Raw genomic sequence first — 20,133 nt, 5'->3', positions numbered from 1 at the left:
GATTGCCGGCTGAACAACGGTCGCTTCTCCACAAACGGGCCGGCGAAAGGGGGAATGTAAAGGCATATGCCTAGGAAAGCTGGGCCTGTTGTAAAAGGTCATCCCGATCAGGGATAAATCCACGCATCGATATGCTATGTCTTTGGCTTTTCCGACTTTAATGTGTACAGGAACGGTCCTAAAGCAAGGGACCCTTTCAAACCCGGAATCAAACTCATTAGAATATTGAAGTCGCACTGCGCACTGTAAACCGAGTCTCTCCAACCTGGAACCTGTGGAGTTATCTGAGCTGGATTCCTCACCGGAATCGACCCTTTGTCAAGTCTTGCGCTTACGATCGCGTCCGGGCCGGGAGGGGAGACAGCCCCTCAGGGCAACCAAAGTAAAGCGGGTGGCCAGTATTTATCGAAGCACCATGTAGACGGTGCGGAGTGATATCCACGTATTAATTTTGTACTTGTTGGTACACCCTAAGAATCCAAAGACTGTGCAAGGTGGCATTCTCTCTGCTGCTCTTCCGAATCCCTTTGCGGCGCCCAAAGACGATTTCGCCCACCCTCCCGCCAGGTCTCGTCTGGCCTTGCGATAACTGGGCACCAGATGCGAGTGTCAATGCTTCCATCGTACCAGCTGACATACAGAGCGCCGCCTCCATTGGCGCTGGCGGGATCGAGCTGATTGGGTTCTACCAGTATGGATCCCGACTACTTTTTGCATGTAGAACGGCACCTAGATTTCTTGTTTGACACGGTCAAAGAGGCATCGATCTTTTCGCTCTGTAGACGAAAGGGGGCGAATGAAGTCCCGCTGAGCCCCAGTCGGGTGTTTCGTAGGCTATGACGGCGCCCATCTCAATGGACAGCTCAAACAGGAGCATGCGCATATGGAAAAAGAAGAAGAATATGCGATTTGCAGTCTATGTACTTTTGATTATTCCCTGGCAGAATTTACGGGGAGCTCAAAGGCCCAAACCATCTGCAAGGGAAGCGCATAAACATGAACCAGCTTCGACGGGGCACGGAATCAGACCGCAATTCCAACGAGGTTACAATTACTCCGACTAGTGGTGTGAGTGGCGTGTTCCTCTTGCCTGATTAAACAGTTCGGGCGGTTACAATTATGACTCGGCATCAAGAACAGATGCTTCGTACTCATTATTGTATGTTCTGAGCAAGGCAACGGCCGCCCCAACTGATCTGACGACACGATCCAAAACGGGCAGATCATATGCCAGGTTAGAGCATTGGTACACACGCAACTCTGCAACATGGCTGAGGTGGAAGATGCTCTCCGACCGGCTGACATGATTTGATCCCCGCGTTGTATTTAGGGCGCGGCTCACGCGAGGCTCACGCAGTAATAAAAAGTTTGATTGACCCCAGCTGGATGTTTGACACCGTGAAGAGGATCTTGCGACAGCAGAAACCGAGCGAACTGATAATATTGTGGTATTTCTCTCGATTGGCTACACACGTTATCGGTCGAGGTGTACCGCAGAGGATGGCAAGGCTGTTTAGTGGACTAATCTGCAGGTTAAGAAAGAGTGAAATTCGCAGACACACCCAGTAAGCGGAAACCAAATATGAGCTGCAAATATTGCCCTAATTGCCAGCGTTTACAGAGCCGATCGACGGCTGGCAGCCACGAGCCCTGGTAACTGTTAGTCGTATCTGGCTTCAGGAAAAGCCACGTGGAGCAGACGCACTCTTTCCAAGCTCTCTGAGCTTGACTTTTCGGATTTTGCCGTTCGCAGTCGTCGGCCAGGTCGCTGGCACCCCTTGTTCCGCGTCGCCTAACCACCAGATGTAGGCAGGCGCCTTGTATCGCGCCAGAGTCTGCTGGACCCAACCCCGGATCTGCGCATCGCTAGGCCGTATCTTCCCATTCTCCTCTCGCAGTTCGAGAATAGCCGCAACCTCCTCTCCATACCGGGCGCTGGGAATTGCAAAGACAGATGCTTGGTTAATCTGAGGGTGCTCGAACAGTCGAGCTTCAATTTCGAGTGGTGATATATTCTCTCCTCCCCGGATGATCAAGTCTTTGATGCGCCCCGTGATGATAAAGTAGCCGTCCTCATCCACATATGCCTCATCGCCAGTGTGGAGCCAGCGATACAATGCGCCAGATGGGTCCCTGCCCGCGCCCCCAGTCTCAAGATCTTCGCGGTGAACCCTAAGAGTTTCCGCCGTGCGCGTAGGATCATTATAGTATGAATGCATTACCCCAAATCCACTGACCACAATCTCGCCCCGTTCACCCCAAGGGACCGGCCGGCCTGTTCCCGGCTCCACGATCTTCGCAGCCATGTTTGGCAACAGCTGGCCAGCCGTCTGATACTTGCAAGCCGGATCGCCAGTCTTGGTCATGGTTGCAACAGAGGAGAGTTCTGTCATACCCCAGCTGGCGAAGACAGTTTGCAGTGGGAAAGTTGCGATTGCCCGATTGAGGAGCCCATCAGGCATTGGCGCGCCCGCCATGAGACCAAAACTATTGAGAGTGAGTACAAGTGCAGGATGCATCTATAGAGGGAACAGCATACCGCAGCGACGATCGACTCGTCTTGGCGAGGTCAGGGTGGGAGAGCATGTCAACCATCATGGTGGGAACCCCGTAGATGCCGGTGCATCTGTACCTCTCCACTGCTCTCAGTGCAGCCACAGGATCGTAATATTCCGAAGGCAGAATGGCGGCAGCCCCGCTGGCAATAGAAACGCAGAGTCCTGTTCACACATCAGCAATCATTTGGTCCGAGGGTCTTGTCAGCACTGACCCATGATGAGCCCGAATGCGTGGAAAAGAGGCACAGGCACCAGGAGCCGATCCTGGGGGGTGACTTCCATGCGCAACGCCAAGTAGCGCGCACTGTTTGTGATGCCATACTGGGTTAGAGCAGCAGCCTTGGGTAGGCCTGTGCTCCCCGAGGTAAATTGCAGGTTGAGGATATCTCTGTGGGAGCCGGCCGGAGTAGCTGAAGGATTCCCTAGGGGCGCGCCGGCGACCACCTCCATGTAAGGCCAGAATTCACTGCCCGAGGGCAGCTGCACGTTCCGTTGGTCAATGTCTGGTAGGATGATAATGTGCTCCAGCGATGACACTTTTCGCTTCAAGCACTCCAGCGCAGCTTGATAGTTGTAGCGCGAGGTCTTTAGAGTAGTAATGAGAATGCTGCACTGGCTGACCTTTAATGCTGCAACCAGTTCCTGGGCCGTATAGCCGTAGTTCAGCAGCGTCACGTAGGCCCCAAGCTCGGCTCCAGCGAGAAAGATCTGTCGGCAGGTCAACATAGAGCTCATCCGAGGTTTAGATTGTTGTAAGCTACCTCCATGTACTCCAGTCGGTTGCCTAACATGACTCCAAGTCGGTGCCCCTTGGAGAGTCCAAGCGCGGCGAGGCCCGAGACCAGCCTGTCCACGCGGTGCCGGAGATCAGACCAGAGCAACTGTTGGTTTTGCTGGAGGGCCGCAATTGCGAGTGTGTGTGGCTGAACTGTGCATCGCTCGTTCAGCAGGTCACTAATTGTGCGTTCGAGCGGGGGTGGCGTCAATGGGCCTCGGACGATGGAAGGACCGGGTGGCATTGTTGCAGGGGAAGGGGATCAAGACGGGGAAAGCGGGGGATCTGGCCGGCTACCTAGACTCATTCGCTGCCATCTCCCGGACGGGGTATAAATAACACGAGAGCGCGCCGGGTACAGGGCGCTTCGTTCAGTTTCTCACACACCCTTTCCCGACCATCCGGCCCGGTTTCCGGTCGTGTAATCGACGATTTGACATGGGCGGAGGAGGGACACGAACAGATCACTCTCGCCCCCGACTGGGGCGAGGGGCGCCACGCTCGAGGGCAGGCTGCGTGACGTGCAAGCAACGGCACGTCCGATGCGACGAAGCGCGTCCACGATGCGGCCACTGCGCCCGGCTACACCTGCACTGCGAATACCAGCCAAGTGCCCCACAGCGCACGGTGCGACGCACTGAAGGGCCGGCGCCGACAGGGAGCCTGGAGCAGCGGGTGGAATCGACTCCGGAGAGGCAGACACAGGTGCTCGTTGAGCCAGACACGGTCCTTCCCAGCGTTCGCGAGCTCGATTGGCTGCTTAATCCATCGTGGGCCGGACAGCCCTGCTTGTTTCCCTCTCCGGACAGCTGGACCCTCGGCGACGATCTCGCCAACAGCCATCATGTCGCATCCTATTCAGTACTATCGCCCACGGCTGCCGAGCTGCAGCCGACTGAGTTCCAACAGACACCGCAGCAACCCCTCCAGGCGACCACGGCAGTGAACGATGTTCAGCACAGAGAGCAACTTCTTCGACTCTTTCAGAAGATCGTCCAACCCCCGGCATCCATTTTGATTGGTGGTCAACGCCGCTGGAGGCGCATTCAGCGGTATCTCGTGGGTCTGAGCGGCTCCTGGCCCGCTGTGCATTACGCCCTGCTTTGTGTAAACGAATCACTGCACTTTGACGAGGTCCTGACCTGGCCGGGCCAGTCTCGGGAGCAATGCACCGCGAGGATCAACCATTGGCATCAGCTTACCTGCCGGGAGCTTGAACAGCACCTTCCTGGGTCTGCCCAAGGCGCAGATCCTAGTGTCACTGCCGAGGCCCTTCTGGCGGCGACTGTCCTATTGGCTTGGTTTGAGGTCCTACACGACCAGGATGGTCAGTCGAACCGCTTTCCTCAGCATCTCGCGGAGCTCATCATTGGTCGTGAGCACCACTGGAACCGCTACTCGCGACATCTCTTATCATGGCTTCGTAATTTGGACTGCAGAGCAACTTACATGGGGGGCCGCACGCCGCTCCTCTCTCCCAGCGCCCTCAAGGTTGTGTCGAATTACCCGACCGAGATTGTGCCCACCATTGAAGAGGACGCGGATGACGACGAGGGGGAGTCCGAATTGCCCCCAGCTGGGTTTCACGACGAGCCCGCTTCTCGATCGCTGCCAGCTCCAGACACCCAACGCACACAGCGACAACCGCAGCAGGTGATCCCCGCCGGACACACCAAACAGCTGATCCTCCATATTCTTCTACAGCCTGCGCTTCAGTGGTACTCGACAGCCCAGGCGTATTGTAGGCGTATAAGTGAGCAGGACAAGCACCACCGGCGGCGTTCTACTCCCGAAGACGAATATGAGGTTATGCTCACTTACAGAGAACTAGAGTCAGAGCTATGGAAACTTTGGAACAAGCGCCCGAAGATTATGCTATTATCACCCGATGGCATGGCCACCCTGATGTCTCCTGACATTGCAATCCGTCTGCACCAGGTATTCAGCGTTCATTTAGCCAGTTTCTGGATCCTGTTTGTGTATCTGCATAGAGTTTGTTGGTGGAACCTACCACATTCACCCACAGTGCAGCGCGCTCTGGAGGAAGTGTGGCTCCATCTTCAAGCTGCGTACGGAGAATCGTCCGCCGCGCCAGATGAGGAAGAGGCGGCCGGGCAGGCGAGGCGTAAGACAGTACATCCGACACTTCTGTGGCCAGTCTTTCTCTTTGGGTTGGAATGCCCTCAAACTGATCGTAAGAACTGGGCAATCACTCAATTGACCGCACTTGGAAAGTCGAAGCCAGTTCTACCCCCTGGGGAGGACGAGGATGACGAGACGCTACCCCCATTCAGGATTAGCTCTGGGGCAACAAGGAATGCATCAAGAGCTGCTATACTACTTGAAGAATTGATACAGCAGCAGGATCAGACTGCAGCACGTGTGGATGATCGCGACCTCTCCATGAAAATGTTTGGCTGTTATTTTTGTATCGTATAGCACTACATCACATTCAATGATATCCCATGGCTACCGGGATGTCTCCTCATCAACTCCTCTCTCCACGGCTATGTCGAATCTTGCCCTACAGCAGCTAAAGAATATATCGGAATCCGGGCGCACAATCGCCTAGCTCATTATTCTGCTCTGGTATGAGCTCGAGTAGATGAGCGGCCATTTGCTCGTCGCGCTTTCTGAACCTTATAGGCCGTCCGCCACCCAGCCAGCCCTCCCATTCCTTGCCTCCCCATTGGTTGTCAGAGGAGGGCCAATTAATCGTGCCCGTGCTCCCGTCGGCCCCCCGCGTGCGCCTGCGCCCGCCACGCCTACCTATCAATCATCAGCCATTCAACGGGCTAGAACAAGCTAAGTTAGTCATCCATGCCAGGTTCTTAAACTAATACTTGCTCTTGCGCGTAACTAGTATATGCTTTCTTTTATCTCTTCCCACCCTAACCCAATGGGGATAATCCCTCATCCCTCCACCCCTTCTGGGGTAAGGCTTCACTCTGATATAAGACGACCATGGTATAGGATTCAATTGCTGCCAGAATAGCTCGTTGACTTAGTTAGAAATGCCAATGTTTAATCGAGTCCAATGCCTTGGCAATTGCTCCCCCTACACTGCCTATGACGTTTCCTGCGACATCGAGGATGTCCGTGTGCACACCAATCCCATCTTTGAACAGGTGCTTAACAATCTTCTCCCCCTCTCGCTCTATTCGGACCATCGCATTTACTGCTTGGGCTACCCCGTCTTCAGAGACTTGCTGCCACTTCGAATACGCCTTTATTATGCCTTTTTCCAACTGCCATTCTTCAAGATATCCAGTGGGGTCTCTAATCTGCAGCAAGACACAGTCCGCTGCGCGCGCGAGGCCAGACTCGAGTGAAGTAGCGTATGTCATTGCTCGGTCAAAGGCACCAGTGCTGAGCCGCTCGACAACGTCAATCGCGCCGTCGATTTGTCGATATGCTTGCTGTACCCAGTGTTAGAACCTACTCCAATTTGGGGGTACTGATCTATGCACCTTCACTTGGTCGGCCGCCTCTGCGCTGAGATCTGGCGCACATTTTGCCCATTTTGAGAACTCCTTTAAGGTCCCGCCTGGGTAATATGTCCACTTGAGCAGTTCGTTGGCCGCAGTGCGGACTTTTTGTGTGGTGCGTTCACTTGCTTTTGCAATTCCATTGATCTCTGCGTCGGCCCAGGTCGTGACACTCTGGATCGCACCGTCCATGGACCGAATCACCTGCTGGACCCCGCCCAGAGCAGTTCGGGCAACCTCTACCACCCGAGTTGCACCACGGGTCGCACCAGACTCAGGGACCCCGATGTATTTACCAAACGCCTCGAGAGTGTTTCCGGGGCCCCATTTCCAGAATTTGAGTGTCCCATCAATGAGACGTTCTTGGACCTGGAGGAGATCATCCACATGACCAAGCCCATCGCTTCCTATTTTCGCGAGGCTATTGAACGATGCGAAGGCTCCCGTCGCTCCCCATTTCCATATCGTCACAACCCCATCTGGGCGATACACAACCTCGACCAATTCTCCCGTCGGATGCTTGATGTACCGACTGACCTCGTCAGATGTGAAGATCTCCACAATGTGATTCTCGAGGTCGTCCACCAAGTCGCGAGCGTACTTGCCTTTTCGAAACTCCTCCCATATCCTGTCAAGCATCTCGTGGAATAAACGCCCCACCAGGTCCAAGAATCCCTTGAAGGAAAGACCCACGGCGCCCGGTATCTCGGGGAGTTCTTTCTCAGCCAGGTTCTTCAGGACCAGGTAGTCCACCCTGGAGCAGAAACGGTTCGGCTCCTGCTCGGATGTCGTCTCTTTGATCCATTTGTTGTAGGGCACTTGCCCGTATGCATAGCTCCTCCATTTGAGAACATCCTTGGAGGCCTCAAAGACACTGATTTGTTCATTTACGACATCGTGTCGATGGGCAATCCATGCCCAGGTGCCGTTAGGGTTGCCCTTCTTAGCAAGGAAGCCAAAAAGGTCATGGAGCTGCGGTTCAAGTAGTACGCGCAAATAAGGCTTCGATTCTATTTGCATGATAAAGGGCCAAACGGCATATCCCGCAGTCGATGGATCATACGTCTGCTTGGTTCCTTCCAGTGAGATTGCGAAAACTACCCACTGCTCCAGCACCGCAGGATCAAGCCAGGGACAGAGCCTGTCGATCAGTTCGCGTATAATCGCATTGATTTCTGGCACGTAGAGAAATGGGGTAAGGGGTCGCATAATATTGTCCATGATACCGCCCAGCGTTGTACCTAGCTTGAAGAAAGATAGAACGGTATCACGTACACCGGCCTCGAATAGCCCACGGACTTCTGATTTGCTAAGAGGGCCGAAGGCACCAATATTAAATGTTCCAGAAACCCTGCTGTGCTTCCACCCCGGGACAAGATCCAGGCTCCATGTTTTGCTGTACTGCAGCCTGTCGTATAAGTATTCGATAGCATCCCCACTGTACCTAACCATAGGTTGCCTCGAGGTACGGCGTACGTCAAACATCCTGACCAATCAAGGGTCTGTATTTCGGGAACTAAACCCCTTTTAGGTTCAGGTGGAGCTCCGGCGTTCGTTAACCTCCGTTGTTCGTCAAAATAACCTTCCCTCTCTCCTCTCTTTCTTCCCTTCCCTTCCCTCTCTCCTCTTTCCTTCCCTTCCCTCTCTCTTCTTCCCTTCCCTCCCTCCTCTTCCCTCCGCTTCCCTCACCATCTCGGCCTTAAGGATTATGGTCGCATTGCCATCTTCTCGCCCTTATTATTACCCGCTATTATTATTACCTGCTATTATTTCATTACATTACCTACACTAATTATAGGTATAAGGATTATAGTTAGATTACTATCTTCTCACTATCATTTCATCACATCACCTACACCAAGGCGAAAATCAAAATATTAGAGACAGAGCTCCCATCTCTTAGTAATGGTAATAGTAATAATACTACGCCTGTGCCGTAATAGTAGTAGTCTCTTACTATCCCTACTTACCTTCATGTCCTTGTGGCTACTTATATTGTACTCTACACAACCCATGGGTCCTACTACGTCTACGCGCAACTAGGCCGCCATCTTTAGGAACAACACCAACTCCATAATATTAAAGACAGAAATATAGTTATTTCCGCATGTAAGTAGATCGCGCCGGTGGCGCGTAGCTTAAGTAACGTGGTCTATCCACCAGATAGAAGCAGCGAAATCCTTGGGCTACTAACCATGCGTGGCTTTCTCTGCTACCACCACAGCTGCGCCTACTGGTCGGCTAGTCAGTACCAAACCTGATAGCACTACAACAAGCAGTATAACTAGAGGATTACCCAAGATGGGGCTATGCTATGGCATAAGGCTTATCTATAGACTTTATTTAACTGGAAGCAGGCAATCTACTACTTTATAGTAACCCTCTCTAATAGTCCTCACACCCTGTCACTAATACCCGTCGTCCCCACGCCCGCGCCCGGGCGCAACACCAGCGAGGAGCCAGCGGCAGATAATAATATATATCCATATACACTATCTACCCATACTCTTACATCCACTCCTACTCCCACTCTTACTCACACTCCCACTGCCACCACCGCGCCTAGCCCAACTAATAATATTATTACAACAAGCCTCTAACGCCTGTAATAATTAATTAAGCCACTATAGCGCACGCAGCTGGACGCCGTGCGCCATGTATCTGACCTTAACCCATGGTTTACCTAGACGGGTATCTACGCCCACCTGTAGGAGCTAGACCTTAGCTAGCTAGGCGCTAGCTACTAGCTGCCTAAGAAAGAGGATGAGCCAATCCTATATAAGATCTGTGAGAGTATCACACGTATCCTATAAGGCGCCATGTCCATGCTAGAGTATAACTAGGACACTAAAGTCCGTAGCCTGAGCCGTCGCGACGCCAAGCTCCTAAATACATTTACCTGGGGGATGACCTCCTAGGACCCATTTAGCCGCCTGCAGAACGCCCAGTCCCAAGCCCGCTATATTACTACCTGGAAGCAACTTATCTGTTACTAGGAGCGCGTGGTGGAGCAGGGCCACCTCTATGATTCCCTCTTTAAACCAAGCGCGGCGCAGCTGGAGGCATAGGAGGAGGTTACCTGGCTTGCAGCCCAGCTGCCAATGCCAACGCCAACACTACCAACAACGCCGCGCCAATGCCATCGCCACGGCAGCAGCAGCAGTAGCAGCAGCAGCAGCAGTGACCATACCAAGGGTAATAGGGACAGGGATGCAGACAAGAATGTGGATCTGGACGGGGATGCCGCCTTTAAGGCGCACACTGCTCGCCTTGACCACGCCGTGCTTGCCTTCTGCATGGCAATTATTCAGTATCCCCTCCTGTACCATGTGTTTAACTCTGTGCTAGTCTCGTATGCTATAGTCTGCTTCTAGAGCACTAGCGAGGCCTCATGGCTAGTAATTGGCAATTATTCGTCTATCCTGTCCCAGCTGATCTATGACTGCCAGCTCATGGTCCTCGCCCACGTCATCCAGGAGCTTGGTGAAGATGCCTAGGGCCAGGTTAGGGACCATATTATTACTATCTAGGATGAATGGCTCCTAAATAACACGTAGGGCCCCGTGCGCGAGCTCCTAGATAACTGGTTGCTTGCCTTTCATATCACCAAGTCTAAAGTCCCCCTAGTATAGCTGCGCTGGCACCCCGATGGCGAGACCCTAGTATGGTCGGATGTGATCTTCTACCTGGAGGACTTGTCTACTATTATATTTAAATCTATTACTGAAGCCCGGCGGATCTTCCAGGAGGAGTTATGTCTAAGCAGCCAATCCACCCCCGCGTCTAAGATCCCAGCGCTTGACCTTACCCAGCTAGTTAACAACTAGGATGCCACCACGGCTGGCCACTCCTTCCTTACTAACTCGCGGAACGCCGCATAGGTAGAGCCTACGTAACTCTAGCTCCTTAACCAGGTTCTTAGGGAACCTGCCCTGTTCAACACCTTCTAGGCCGCGACGGCGGACCGCCAGTAATGGGTGATCTCGGCTAATGCCGCCTAGCAGTACTAGGACACTATCCAGCGCTTCCTACGCGTGCTTCTTATCCCTTTCTTCCTGGGCGCTGGCCAGTCCGCCTAGCGGACTGAGTTTATTACCCTGCACTAGCGCAATTCCATTAAGACCACACGCGACCTTTTTATCCATAGTAGGTAGATGATTTTCATCCTTAGCTACTATAAGGGCTACCACTAGAGTAACGCCTCCTAGTGGCCGGCGCGCTACCTTCTCCTTGAGGTCGCGCAGCTAGTCACCCAATACCTAACCATTATCCAGCCATTCTGGCACTTCCTCCAGGACCAGGCCCAGATCCCTAATAATGGTGTGGGAGACTACCTGTGGGCCGGCGGCGCGGCACCCTGGACTGAAGACACGCTAACCCAGGTTCTAGTGTAGCAGGGGAGGCGCCTACTTGGTAAGCATATCCACTTATGGGCATAGCGTTAGATCATAATTGGGATTGCCCACCGCAAGCTCGCCCCTACTGAAGCCAACCTGCTTATTAGGGCAACCGAGGAGCGGGAAGGGGAAGATGGGGAGGGGGATGCTATAACACCCATGGGGAGCATGCTAAACGCCTTATACTAGCAAGCTAGCCATACGCCCCATACGGGTAACCGCATCTATGGGGGCACCGTGAATTTCCGCGGCAGGCTTACCAACGCCGGGCTGCAGGAGTATCGCCATGTTAGCATGCTCTGGCACTGCCTTATCTAGGATCCACTCTACTTCACCATGACAGGAGCCACCCCAACGCTAGCATCCTGGCCGCGGGGTATGGACAAAGCAGGCTTGGACCCGGACCACCTGCACGGCCCTACTCCATGGGAGTGGGATACACCGACCCCGACACGCAGGCGGGGCGCCAGCGCTGGCGGCGCCCGTATGGACAGGGACGCCGACCCGGTCCAGCCACTCGCGATCACGCCGGCCAAGCGGCCCCAGGTACAGCAGCAGCAGTAGCAGCAGTAGCAGCACCAGGACAAGGACGGGCAAGGGGAGGTGGGAAGGCTGGCGGAGGGGACACCCTTGGTGCGCCGCATGGCCTGGTGCTGTGCCCCTGCCCGAGCGCGCCGCCGGTGGCTAATAGCGGAGGCGACGCTGATTCTGGAGTGCATGTACGGGCCTGGCGCCTGCTACCGCACGCAGCGACAGCAGCAGGCCATCGAGCATATCCTAGCCGGCCATGGCCAGGTGGTGGCCATCCTGCGCACGAGCGAGGGGAAGAGCCTGTTATATCTACTGCCATGTCAGCTCCCTGGCGCTGGCACAATGATTGTCATCCTACCCCTTCTGGTATTGCGGGACGAGATGCGCCATCAGAGCACCGAGGCGGGCATCCACGCGCATATCTGGGGGCCTACCACCCAGCCTTATGCCCTCCACTCGTGTCCGCTGATCTTCGTGACGGTGGAGCAGGCTATCCATAATACCACCTTCTGCGAGTTTATATACCGCCTTCATATAGCCAACCAACTAGACCATGTGGTATTTGATGAGTACCACCTTACTATTACTACTCTATCCTACCACCAGGTGATGGCGCTCCTGCCCCAGCTGCGCGAGCTCCAGGTCCAGACTATCTTCCTAACCAGGACACTACTACTAGTGTTGGTACCTGAGTTCCAGAAGCACATGCTACTAGATGGCGCCTATTTTATACAGGGCCCCACTACCTATTGGGATATATATCTTGGGGTGCACCACTACCCACCTGGTCAGGCCCATATCTAGGACTTTACCCTGCCTGGACTACGCCGCTCTATCACCGCCTTGGAGCTGGGCGAGCGGGGGATTATCTATTATATACGGAAGACCCTCTCTGAGGAGATTGCCATAGCGCTGGCAGGTCCTGTCTACCATTCTGAGTCTGGCACTATGGAGGAAAAGGCCCAGGTGCTGTAATACTGGCGTAGTGGTAACCCTTCCTTCCTGGTCACAACGTCAGCCTTTAGCATGGGCGTTGACCACCTGGCGGTGCGCTGGGTGATCCATGTTGGCGCCCCGAATAATATTATCAACTTCACGCAGGAGATTGGGCGCCTATCCTAGGATGGCGCTGGTGGCTAGGCGCTAATCCTCCTTCTGCCGTAGTGGCGCCTGGCAAGCAAGCGCACCGACAGCCGCCTGCTAGATCCCATGGAGGCTGCTATAGAGGAGTACTTAAGTGAGACAACCCTCTACTGTAAGTGGGTGATCTCCCGTGTACTTGATGGCGAACCACGAGCGTGCGACCTGAATGCCTTACTATGTGACCACTGTGAGGAGCATGGTCAGCCCCAGCTACCTGGCGAGGCAGAGGAGGCTACCCCTCTAGCACTAACCCTGGATGAGTAGGAAGGGCAGGATCAGGAGCAGGATATAGGGAGTATGGCTGATTTGTAAGCAGGCGCAGAGCTACTACATGCGCGCGTCCAGTTACACGCCCATGGCCTTGCTGATTACATACTATCCTTGTAGGCATGGCGTGGAACCTGCATGATCTGCTACCATCTACCGCGTACTGGCTCCGGTCAGGCGGGTCATAGCTTGCACGCCTTTCAGGCATGCCCTAATCCTCAGTGGTTCTATTACATGGATGCCAAGTGGTCCGCCACCAAGGCGGCGCGTTAGCAGCGCGGGGGATGGTTCCCACGCTTTCTTGCCTACTGGATGTGCTATAACCCCCAGGCTATCTGTGATCAGTACCGTCAGTCATAGTGTGAATTCCCTGACCTTATCCTGCCTGTGTGCTGGTCCATCTTCCAGAAACGGGCTTGGGTGGAGCAATACCTGGTAGCGCTAGGGGGCCGCCATGTGGCTGACAGTGAGGAGCTGTACATGCTCTAGCTTGGTGAGGAGCGGGAGGTGTTTGGAGAGCCAGTGTTTAATGCCATGGCCGTGGCAGACCTAGTACTGCAGCAGATGGCGCTTGGACAGCAGTAACAATACTGTCTATTTCGTTTAACTATGCCACGAGCCTAAAACGTAGATACCTATATATGTCTATATATATATATATATATGTAACCAGCTACCACCATAATATAGAGGACAGAGGATTCATGTTAACCAAGATGGTGTTTGGCTTAGTAGGAGAGTGTTTTTAAAGGCCTTTTCCCTCCCTATTTAGTATGTTAGGGTTTCCCTCCTTCTTCCCCTACGTTCTTTCCAATCCATTAGACTAAGATAAATGGTTAAAAAGTAGTAATAGTAGTATAATATAGGCTAGTACTATTTAGGGTTAATCTAGCCCACTACCTAGCTTATTTAATCCTGGGACTTGCCTTAGTTAGTTATGATTGATCCTTTAGCTAATAGATTAGGCTTCAAAGGTACCTTACCTTTCTTTAGAATTCCCCTGATGGCCAAAGCACGCCACTAGCCCCATGGTCATCCCTACCAGCCCGCTCGAACCCCGCTGATGACTCGCCTTTAATCCAGCCCGACCCAAACCATTGAGGAGTATTAGTGGTTAGTATCCCCACGATAATAGATCTATTAGGGCTAAAAACCATAATCAGTAATTTCTGCTTCCCACTAAGATCTTACTACCATCTCGCCCACGGACTACCATAATAATAATTCTCATCACCTAATAAAGGCTGAGGGCTTGTTTGGAGTCATTAGCCTTATGACCCCAGGCGTGCGAACTAGGCTGTGGGTTAGTCCATGCATGGCGCCACCCTAGCAGGGCACTAATAGTACGCTTCATGACCGCTAGGCGCATAGCATGATCTATCTGAGGGTCACCCTAGTCAATGCCTAGCCACGGGGTATGCCCATAATGATCTACTACTTAGTGCTAACTGATAGGAGTGCCCCGCTCGAGGCTAAGATCCTGCTACCACCCCGCCTGTGGACTGCCAAGCCCCTGATTCCTGTATTACTTTTACGAGGCCGTGGCTTGATTCGTAGAGAGGACCTGGCAGCTAGGCGGCAGTCTGTAAGCTGAGAGCTTAGGTCCCTGCTATACCATACCCTATTCACGCCGCGCGTGGCTGCCTGACTACCTCTCCATCCACGCACCGTCCGCCCACCATCTACGCGCGGCCAGCCCGCAATACCTGCCATGGTCAGTCCGCCCTGCCGCAGTCGACAGGCGCGGGTCTGCCAGTGAAAGGCGTCCTTACTTCCAGGACCCTCACACTAGGTACCTAGATGGTGGTTATATATAGCCTGGCGGCCTGTACTCCACCCACCTTCAGCCTGCTAGCACCTCGCTGGGTTCCTCGCCTATTATCACCTATCCGGCCCCGGGCCAAGTCCGGCCGGCTGAAGCTTGGGGAGGGAAATCTGCTATGCTAATAAGAGACCATCATGACTACCTGCTAGTCACGCCCTAGGAGCTCGACAGGTGCCCGCCAGGTCCAACTGCTAATCCCGCCGCCTTACCAACTATGGACTCCTCTCTCCCACTCTTGTCTCCCTGGCAGCCTGGGTTACCGTGGTCACGCCATGCTACTCCAGCCAGTATCCATCGCCCACCCTGCGGCTACCCGGTGCTGGGCCAGCGGCCTGATACCCTGGCTAAGTGAGGTCCTTATTATCATGCCCGCTTACAGCGTGCGTAGATTTCTAAAAGAAAATTTTTTATTTATATATACATGTTCACTCTATCTCTTCCTCCTCCCTTATACTTTACCCTCTCTCCTTCTTCCTTTATCCTCTCCCACTCCCCATCCTCGCCCTACTTGTTAGCTTCGTCTATATCTTTCCCTTACTGTGGTACCATCGTATTGCCTACTTAAAGAAGCATACTACCTTTCTTACCTCCATCTAGTAAGTCTACCACCTGTCCAACGGCGCAGTCCGAGTACCGTGATAGCACCATCCCTGCTAACACCAGGTGCTGTCTAGAGCCACCATGTCCACACCACTCCAGTCTGCACCTGATCTTGAGCCCTCCACCCTAGTTACTAGTGCCTTAGAGTCACCCTGTAAGCACAAGCGTCGCCTCAAGCGCGAGAAGGCTCGACGTAAAGCCGAACTTTGCTAACATGAGATTAAAGCTGACCAGGAAGACAACGAGCCTAATAGCAGCGACCATAAGACCACATCGCGTGCCATTACTAAACTAGGTGAAGAGTCCATGTCCTTACCACCACCTCGCCGTCGCTAGATCAGTGAAAAGACCCTGCCTGGTGATGCTGCCCCTCCTAACCTGACCATGGCCGTGCCATCTATGAGAGCCGGCCATGGTAAAGGCAAGCAGCCGCGCAACTCACGCGCCTGGCCTGATGACAATACTGCTGATATGAGTATCTTATGCCCTTACACGCCGCTACCCCGCCTATAGGACACCCACGCTGACCTTGAGAATCTAGGATGATGACGATGCTGAGGGCATGCTTTGTAAGGTCCCCTGTCTGCGTTGCGCGAAGGCAAGCTTTATGTCTAGTGAAGATGATAAGCCTATTAACCCACAGCCCTGCTGCTATCCCCACGCGGGGCTGAAATACTTTTACTACACACGCCTCTACAAGTACTGCATCCCTATTCCCGCGCCCTTTAAGGCTGAGATCGTGGCGCTCCAAACCAACCCGCCTGAGGATGTCGACGTTGTAGCTACCACTGCTTCGTGGACCTGGCGTATGACAACCTTCCTCCGCAAGGCTAACAAGGAGGGTGAGATGCTACGAATCATGCGCTCACTCCTCCACCATACCTTCGAGCTCCGTAATGACATCCATGCTACCAACCACATTGGACCCTGGCTGCCCCCCTCTGCCAAGATCATCTGGCCCGTGATGGATGGCACTAAGAAGGATGACAAGGAGGAAGAGACCACCACTACCCGCACTACTACTCGCCGTGGTGCCGCTGTTGATAGGTTCCTTAAGCTATAGGAGACTGATGACTATGGTATTAATATTATATTCTAGCCCTAGCACCTACTTCTTCTTCTTCTTCTTCTTTTTTTTTTTTTTTTCCTTTTTTTTTTTAGTTTCTCTTGTTTCGATGGTGTAGCATAGCTCATCATCTACTTACCTAGCTATTACCTTCATGTAGCTAGGCTAAATGGAATCAAGCTCCCTTATACTACCATTCTCTTACCTTCTTGTGTAGCTTCCTTCCTTATACCCCAAAGTAGCAAGCATGCTCCCAGGCTAGTGGTCGTACCTGGCAGCCTGCCTACTCCCCGCTGACGACTCGCCTTCAACCCACCACGATCTAACTAGCGATGAGTATTTAGTTCCTTGTGAGTGAGTATCCCCGTAATAATAGACCTATTAGGGCTTAAAAGCCTGATCAGCAATTTCTACTAGACGCTAAGAGCCCGCTACTACCTCGCCTATGGACCGCTATAATGAAGATTCTTATATCCTAATAAAGGCCGAGGGCTTGTTTAGAGTCATCACCCTCATAACACCAGGCGTGTGGTCTAGGCTATAGGTTGGTCCATGCATGGTGCCACCTTACAAGTGCGCCGGTGGTACGCTTCATAACTGCTGGGTGAATAGCATGATCTATCCTAGGGTCACACTGGTCAATGCCTGGCCGTGGGGTATACCTGCAATGATCTACTACTTAGTGCCAACTGATAGGAGTGCCCCACTCAAGGCTAAGATCCCGCTGCCACCCTACCTGTGGACTGCTGAGCCCCTGATTCCTGTATTACTTTTGCGAGGCCGTGGTTTGATTCACAGAGAAGACCTGGCGGCTAGGCGGTAGTCTATAAGCAGAGAGCTTAGGTTCCTACTATACCATACCCTATTCACGCTACGCGCGGCTGCCTGACTACCTCTCCATCCACGCGCCGTCCGCCCACCATCTACGCGCGGCCAGCCCGCCATACCTGCCATGGTCGGTCCGCCCTGCCGTAGTCGACAGGCGCGGGTCTGCCGGTGAAAGGCGTCCTTACTTCCAGGACCCTCACACTAGGTACCTAGATGGCGGTTATATATAGTCTGGCGGTCCGTACTCCACCCACCTTCAGCCCGCCAGCACCTCGCCGGGTTCCTTGCCTATCATCACCTGTCCGGCCCTAGGCTAAGTGCAGCCGCCCAAAGGCTAGGATGGGAAATCTGCTATACTAATATAAGACCATCATAACTACCTACTAGTTACTTTTAAGGAGCTTGACAGGTGCCCGCTAGGTCAGACTACTAATCCCGCCTTCTTACTAACTATGGACTCCTCTCTCCCACTCTTGTCTCCCTAGTAGCATGGGTTGCCATGGTCACGCCGTGCTACTCTATCCCATTACCTGTCGCCCACCCTGCGGCTACCTAGTGCTGTCCTGGCGGCCTAGTACGCTCGTAAAGGAGTGTCTTTATTATTGTCCCTGCTTATAGCCTAGGCCAAGGTTAAAAAATCATTTTTCTGGTTCACGTGTATATATTTATTCTCTCTCCTCTTCCTCTCTATTACTTCGCCCCCTTCTTTTTTTTTTTTTTCTCTCTAAATATCCCTATCCTCCTCCTTATCCTTACCCGATCATTAGACGTATTAATATTATAACCTTACTACGGAATTATTCTATCTCCTACTCTATAAAGCACCCTGCCGTTCTCGCTATGATTAACTAAGTCTGCCCCCTCTTGAACCACCCAGTCCTAGCACTATGTTAGTACTGTCCTTGCTAATAATACGTGCTATCTAAAGCCATCATGTCTAAGCCCTCACAACCCCTTCTTAACCGCGAGCCTTCCACCCTAGTAGCCAGCGTATCTGAATCACCACGTAAGTGGAGGCGCTGTTAGGAGCGGGCGAGGGCTTAATAAGTAGCTAAACTTTCCATACCTAAGCTCAAGCCTGACTAGGCGCATAACAAGCGCGATGCTAGTGACCATGAGACTACATCCCCAGCCGTCACTAAACTAGACGATGAGCCCACGCTCCCGCCACCCCCATGACATTGCCAAATCAATGAAAATGCCCTAACTGGCCTCACTGCCTCTGCCACCTAGACCATAGCCGCGCCACCTGTCATACCAAGCCACGGCAAAGAAAAATGGCCCCAGAAGTCTCGCGCCTGGCTAGATAATAATACCCTTGATGTGAGTATCCCATACCCTCCTATGCCGCCACCCCGCCTGTAGGGCGCCCGTGCTGACCTTGAGAATCTAGGACGATAACAAGGCTGAGGGGATGCTCTGTAAGGTGCCATGTTTACATTGCGCCAAGTCAAGCTTTGTGTTAGGGGATAATGGCAAGCCTATTGGACTGTAGCTATGCCGCTGCCCCCGCGCAGGGCTTAAATGCTTTCGCTGTACACGCCTCCACAAGTACTATATCCCTATTCCCGCGCCCTTTAAGGCTGAGATCGTGGCGCTCCAAATCAACCTGCCTGAGGATGTTGATGTTGTCACTGCCACCACTTCGTGGACCTAGCGTGTTACAATCTTCCTTGATCAGGCTAATGGGGAAGGTGAGATGCTTTATATTATGCGCTCCCTCCTCCACCATATCTTTTAGCTCTGTAATGACATCCGTGCTACTAATTACATTGGACCCCGGCTGCCCCCTTCCGCCAAGATTATCTGGCCGGTGATAGATGGTACCAAGAGAGATGATAAGGAGGAAGAGACCACCACTACCCGCACTGCTACTCGCCGTGGTGCCGCCATTAATGGGTTCCACGACCCACAGGAGACTGATGATAATAGTGTTAATATCATATTCTAGCCCTAGCGCCTACTTCTTCTTCTTCTTCTTCTTCTTCTTCTTCTTCTTTTTTTTTTTTTTTCCCTTATTTTCTTTTTCTCTTGTTTTAATGGTATAGTATACCTTATTATCTACTCGCCTAGCTATCGCCTCTATGTAGCTAGGCCTCATGGAATCAAGCTCCCTTGTAGTACCATTTTCTTACCTTCTTATATAGCTTCCTTCCTTGTACCCTAAAGCATCAAGCATGCTCCCAGGCTGGTGGTCATACCTAGCAGCCCACCCAGCTCCTGCTGATGACTCGCCTTTAACCCTTACTCCCCAGGGGTTGGTCCGACGCGCCCCCGCTGTATTTCTTCCGCCCCTGATTGGCTGGTTTGCTCCATCCCGCTGATGGGGCCCCGCTTGCCCCGCTTAGCGCCGCCGTGCTCCCGCCGCCCGCGGCGTGCGTGCGGATAAGATAACCACCACACCACTCGTCCATATAATTACAATCAATAGCCCCCCTTGGCCCGCCCCCCTAGGCCTGGACAGCCGGCCCCCGTGGTCATCGTAAGGAATTAATAACCTAACCATACTATTCCGTGGCTGGCCGCTATCACCATAACGCACGCGAAGCGAACCACCACCTACTACTACTGCCTGCCACCTCCTCCTCGAGCTGTTCTATACTGTCCTTGCTGGTGGTGTGCCGTACTACCTACCACCCTGCCCCCCCGCGCCCA

General features: G+C 53.1%; 4 protein-coding genes across 4 annotated transcripts; 2 read left to right on the top strand and 2 right to left on the bottom strand.

The window, feature by feature from the left end:
* Window positions 1-1,615: 1,615 nt before the first annotated feature.
* BJX68DRAFT_272111 (acetyl-CoA synthetase-like protein) lies at window positions 1,616-3,577 on the bottom strand (the record flags this gene model as incomplete). The annotated part of the gene is made up of 5 exons (XM_071047123.1): window positions 1,616-1,650; window positions 1,706-2,487; window positions 2,540-2,720; window positions 2,771-3,266; window positions 3,320-3,577. The coding sequence occupies 5 exons, from the start codon at window positions 3,575-3,577 to the stop codon at window positions 1,616-1,618; spliced, it is 1,752 nt and encodes a 583-aa protein (XP_070893513.1).
* Window positions 3,578-3,771: 194 nt separating this feature from the next.
* Window positions 3,772-5,772, top strand: BJX68DRAFT_272110 (Zn(II)2Cys6 transcription factor domain-containing protein; the record flags this gene model as incomplete). The annotated part of the gene is made up of 1 exon (XM_071047122.1): window positions 3,772-5,772. One exon carries the CDS (start codon window positions 3,772-3,774, stop codon window positions 5,770-5,772), a length of 2,001 nt encoding a protein of 666 aa, XP_070893512.1.
* Window positions 5,773-6,341: 569 nt separating this feature from the next.
* On the bottom strand, window positions 6,342-8,306 carry BJX68DRAFT_272109 (uncharacterized protein; the record flags this gene model as incomplete). Its single annotated transcript, XM_071047121.1, has 2 exons — window positions 6,342-6,752; window positions 6,804-8,306. 2 exons carry the CDS (start codon window positions 8,304-8,306, stop codon window positions 6,342-6,344), a joined length of 1,914 nt encoding a protein of 637 aa, XP_070893511.1.
* A 7,885-nt stretch (window positions 8,307-16,191) lies between these two features.
* On the top strand, window positions 16,192-16,647 carry BJX68DRAFT_272107 (uncharacterized protein; the record flags this gene model as incomplete). Its single annotated transcript, XM_071047120.1, has 1 exon — window positions 16,192-16,647. The coding sequence occupies one exon, from the start codon at window positions 16,192-16,194 to the stop codon at window positions 16,645-16,647; it is 456 nt and encodes a 151-aa protein (XP_070893510.1).
* Window positions 16,648-20,133: the final 3,486 nt, after the last annotated feature.

This window comes from Aspergillus pseudodeflectus, assembly GCF_044049435.1.
Source record: "Aspergillus pseudodeflectus strain CBS 756.74 chromosome Unknown BJX68scaffold_74, whole genome shotgun sequence".
In the NCBI taxonomy this organism is placed as follows: domain Eukaryota; kingdom Fungi; phylum Ascomycota; class Eurotiomycetes; order Eurotiales; family Aspergillaceae; genus Aspergillus; species Aspergillus pseudodeflectus.
Note: the sequence above shows the minus strand (reverse complement) of the source record. Positions and strands in the feature narration are given on the sequence as shown.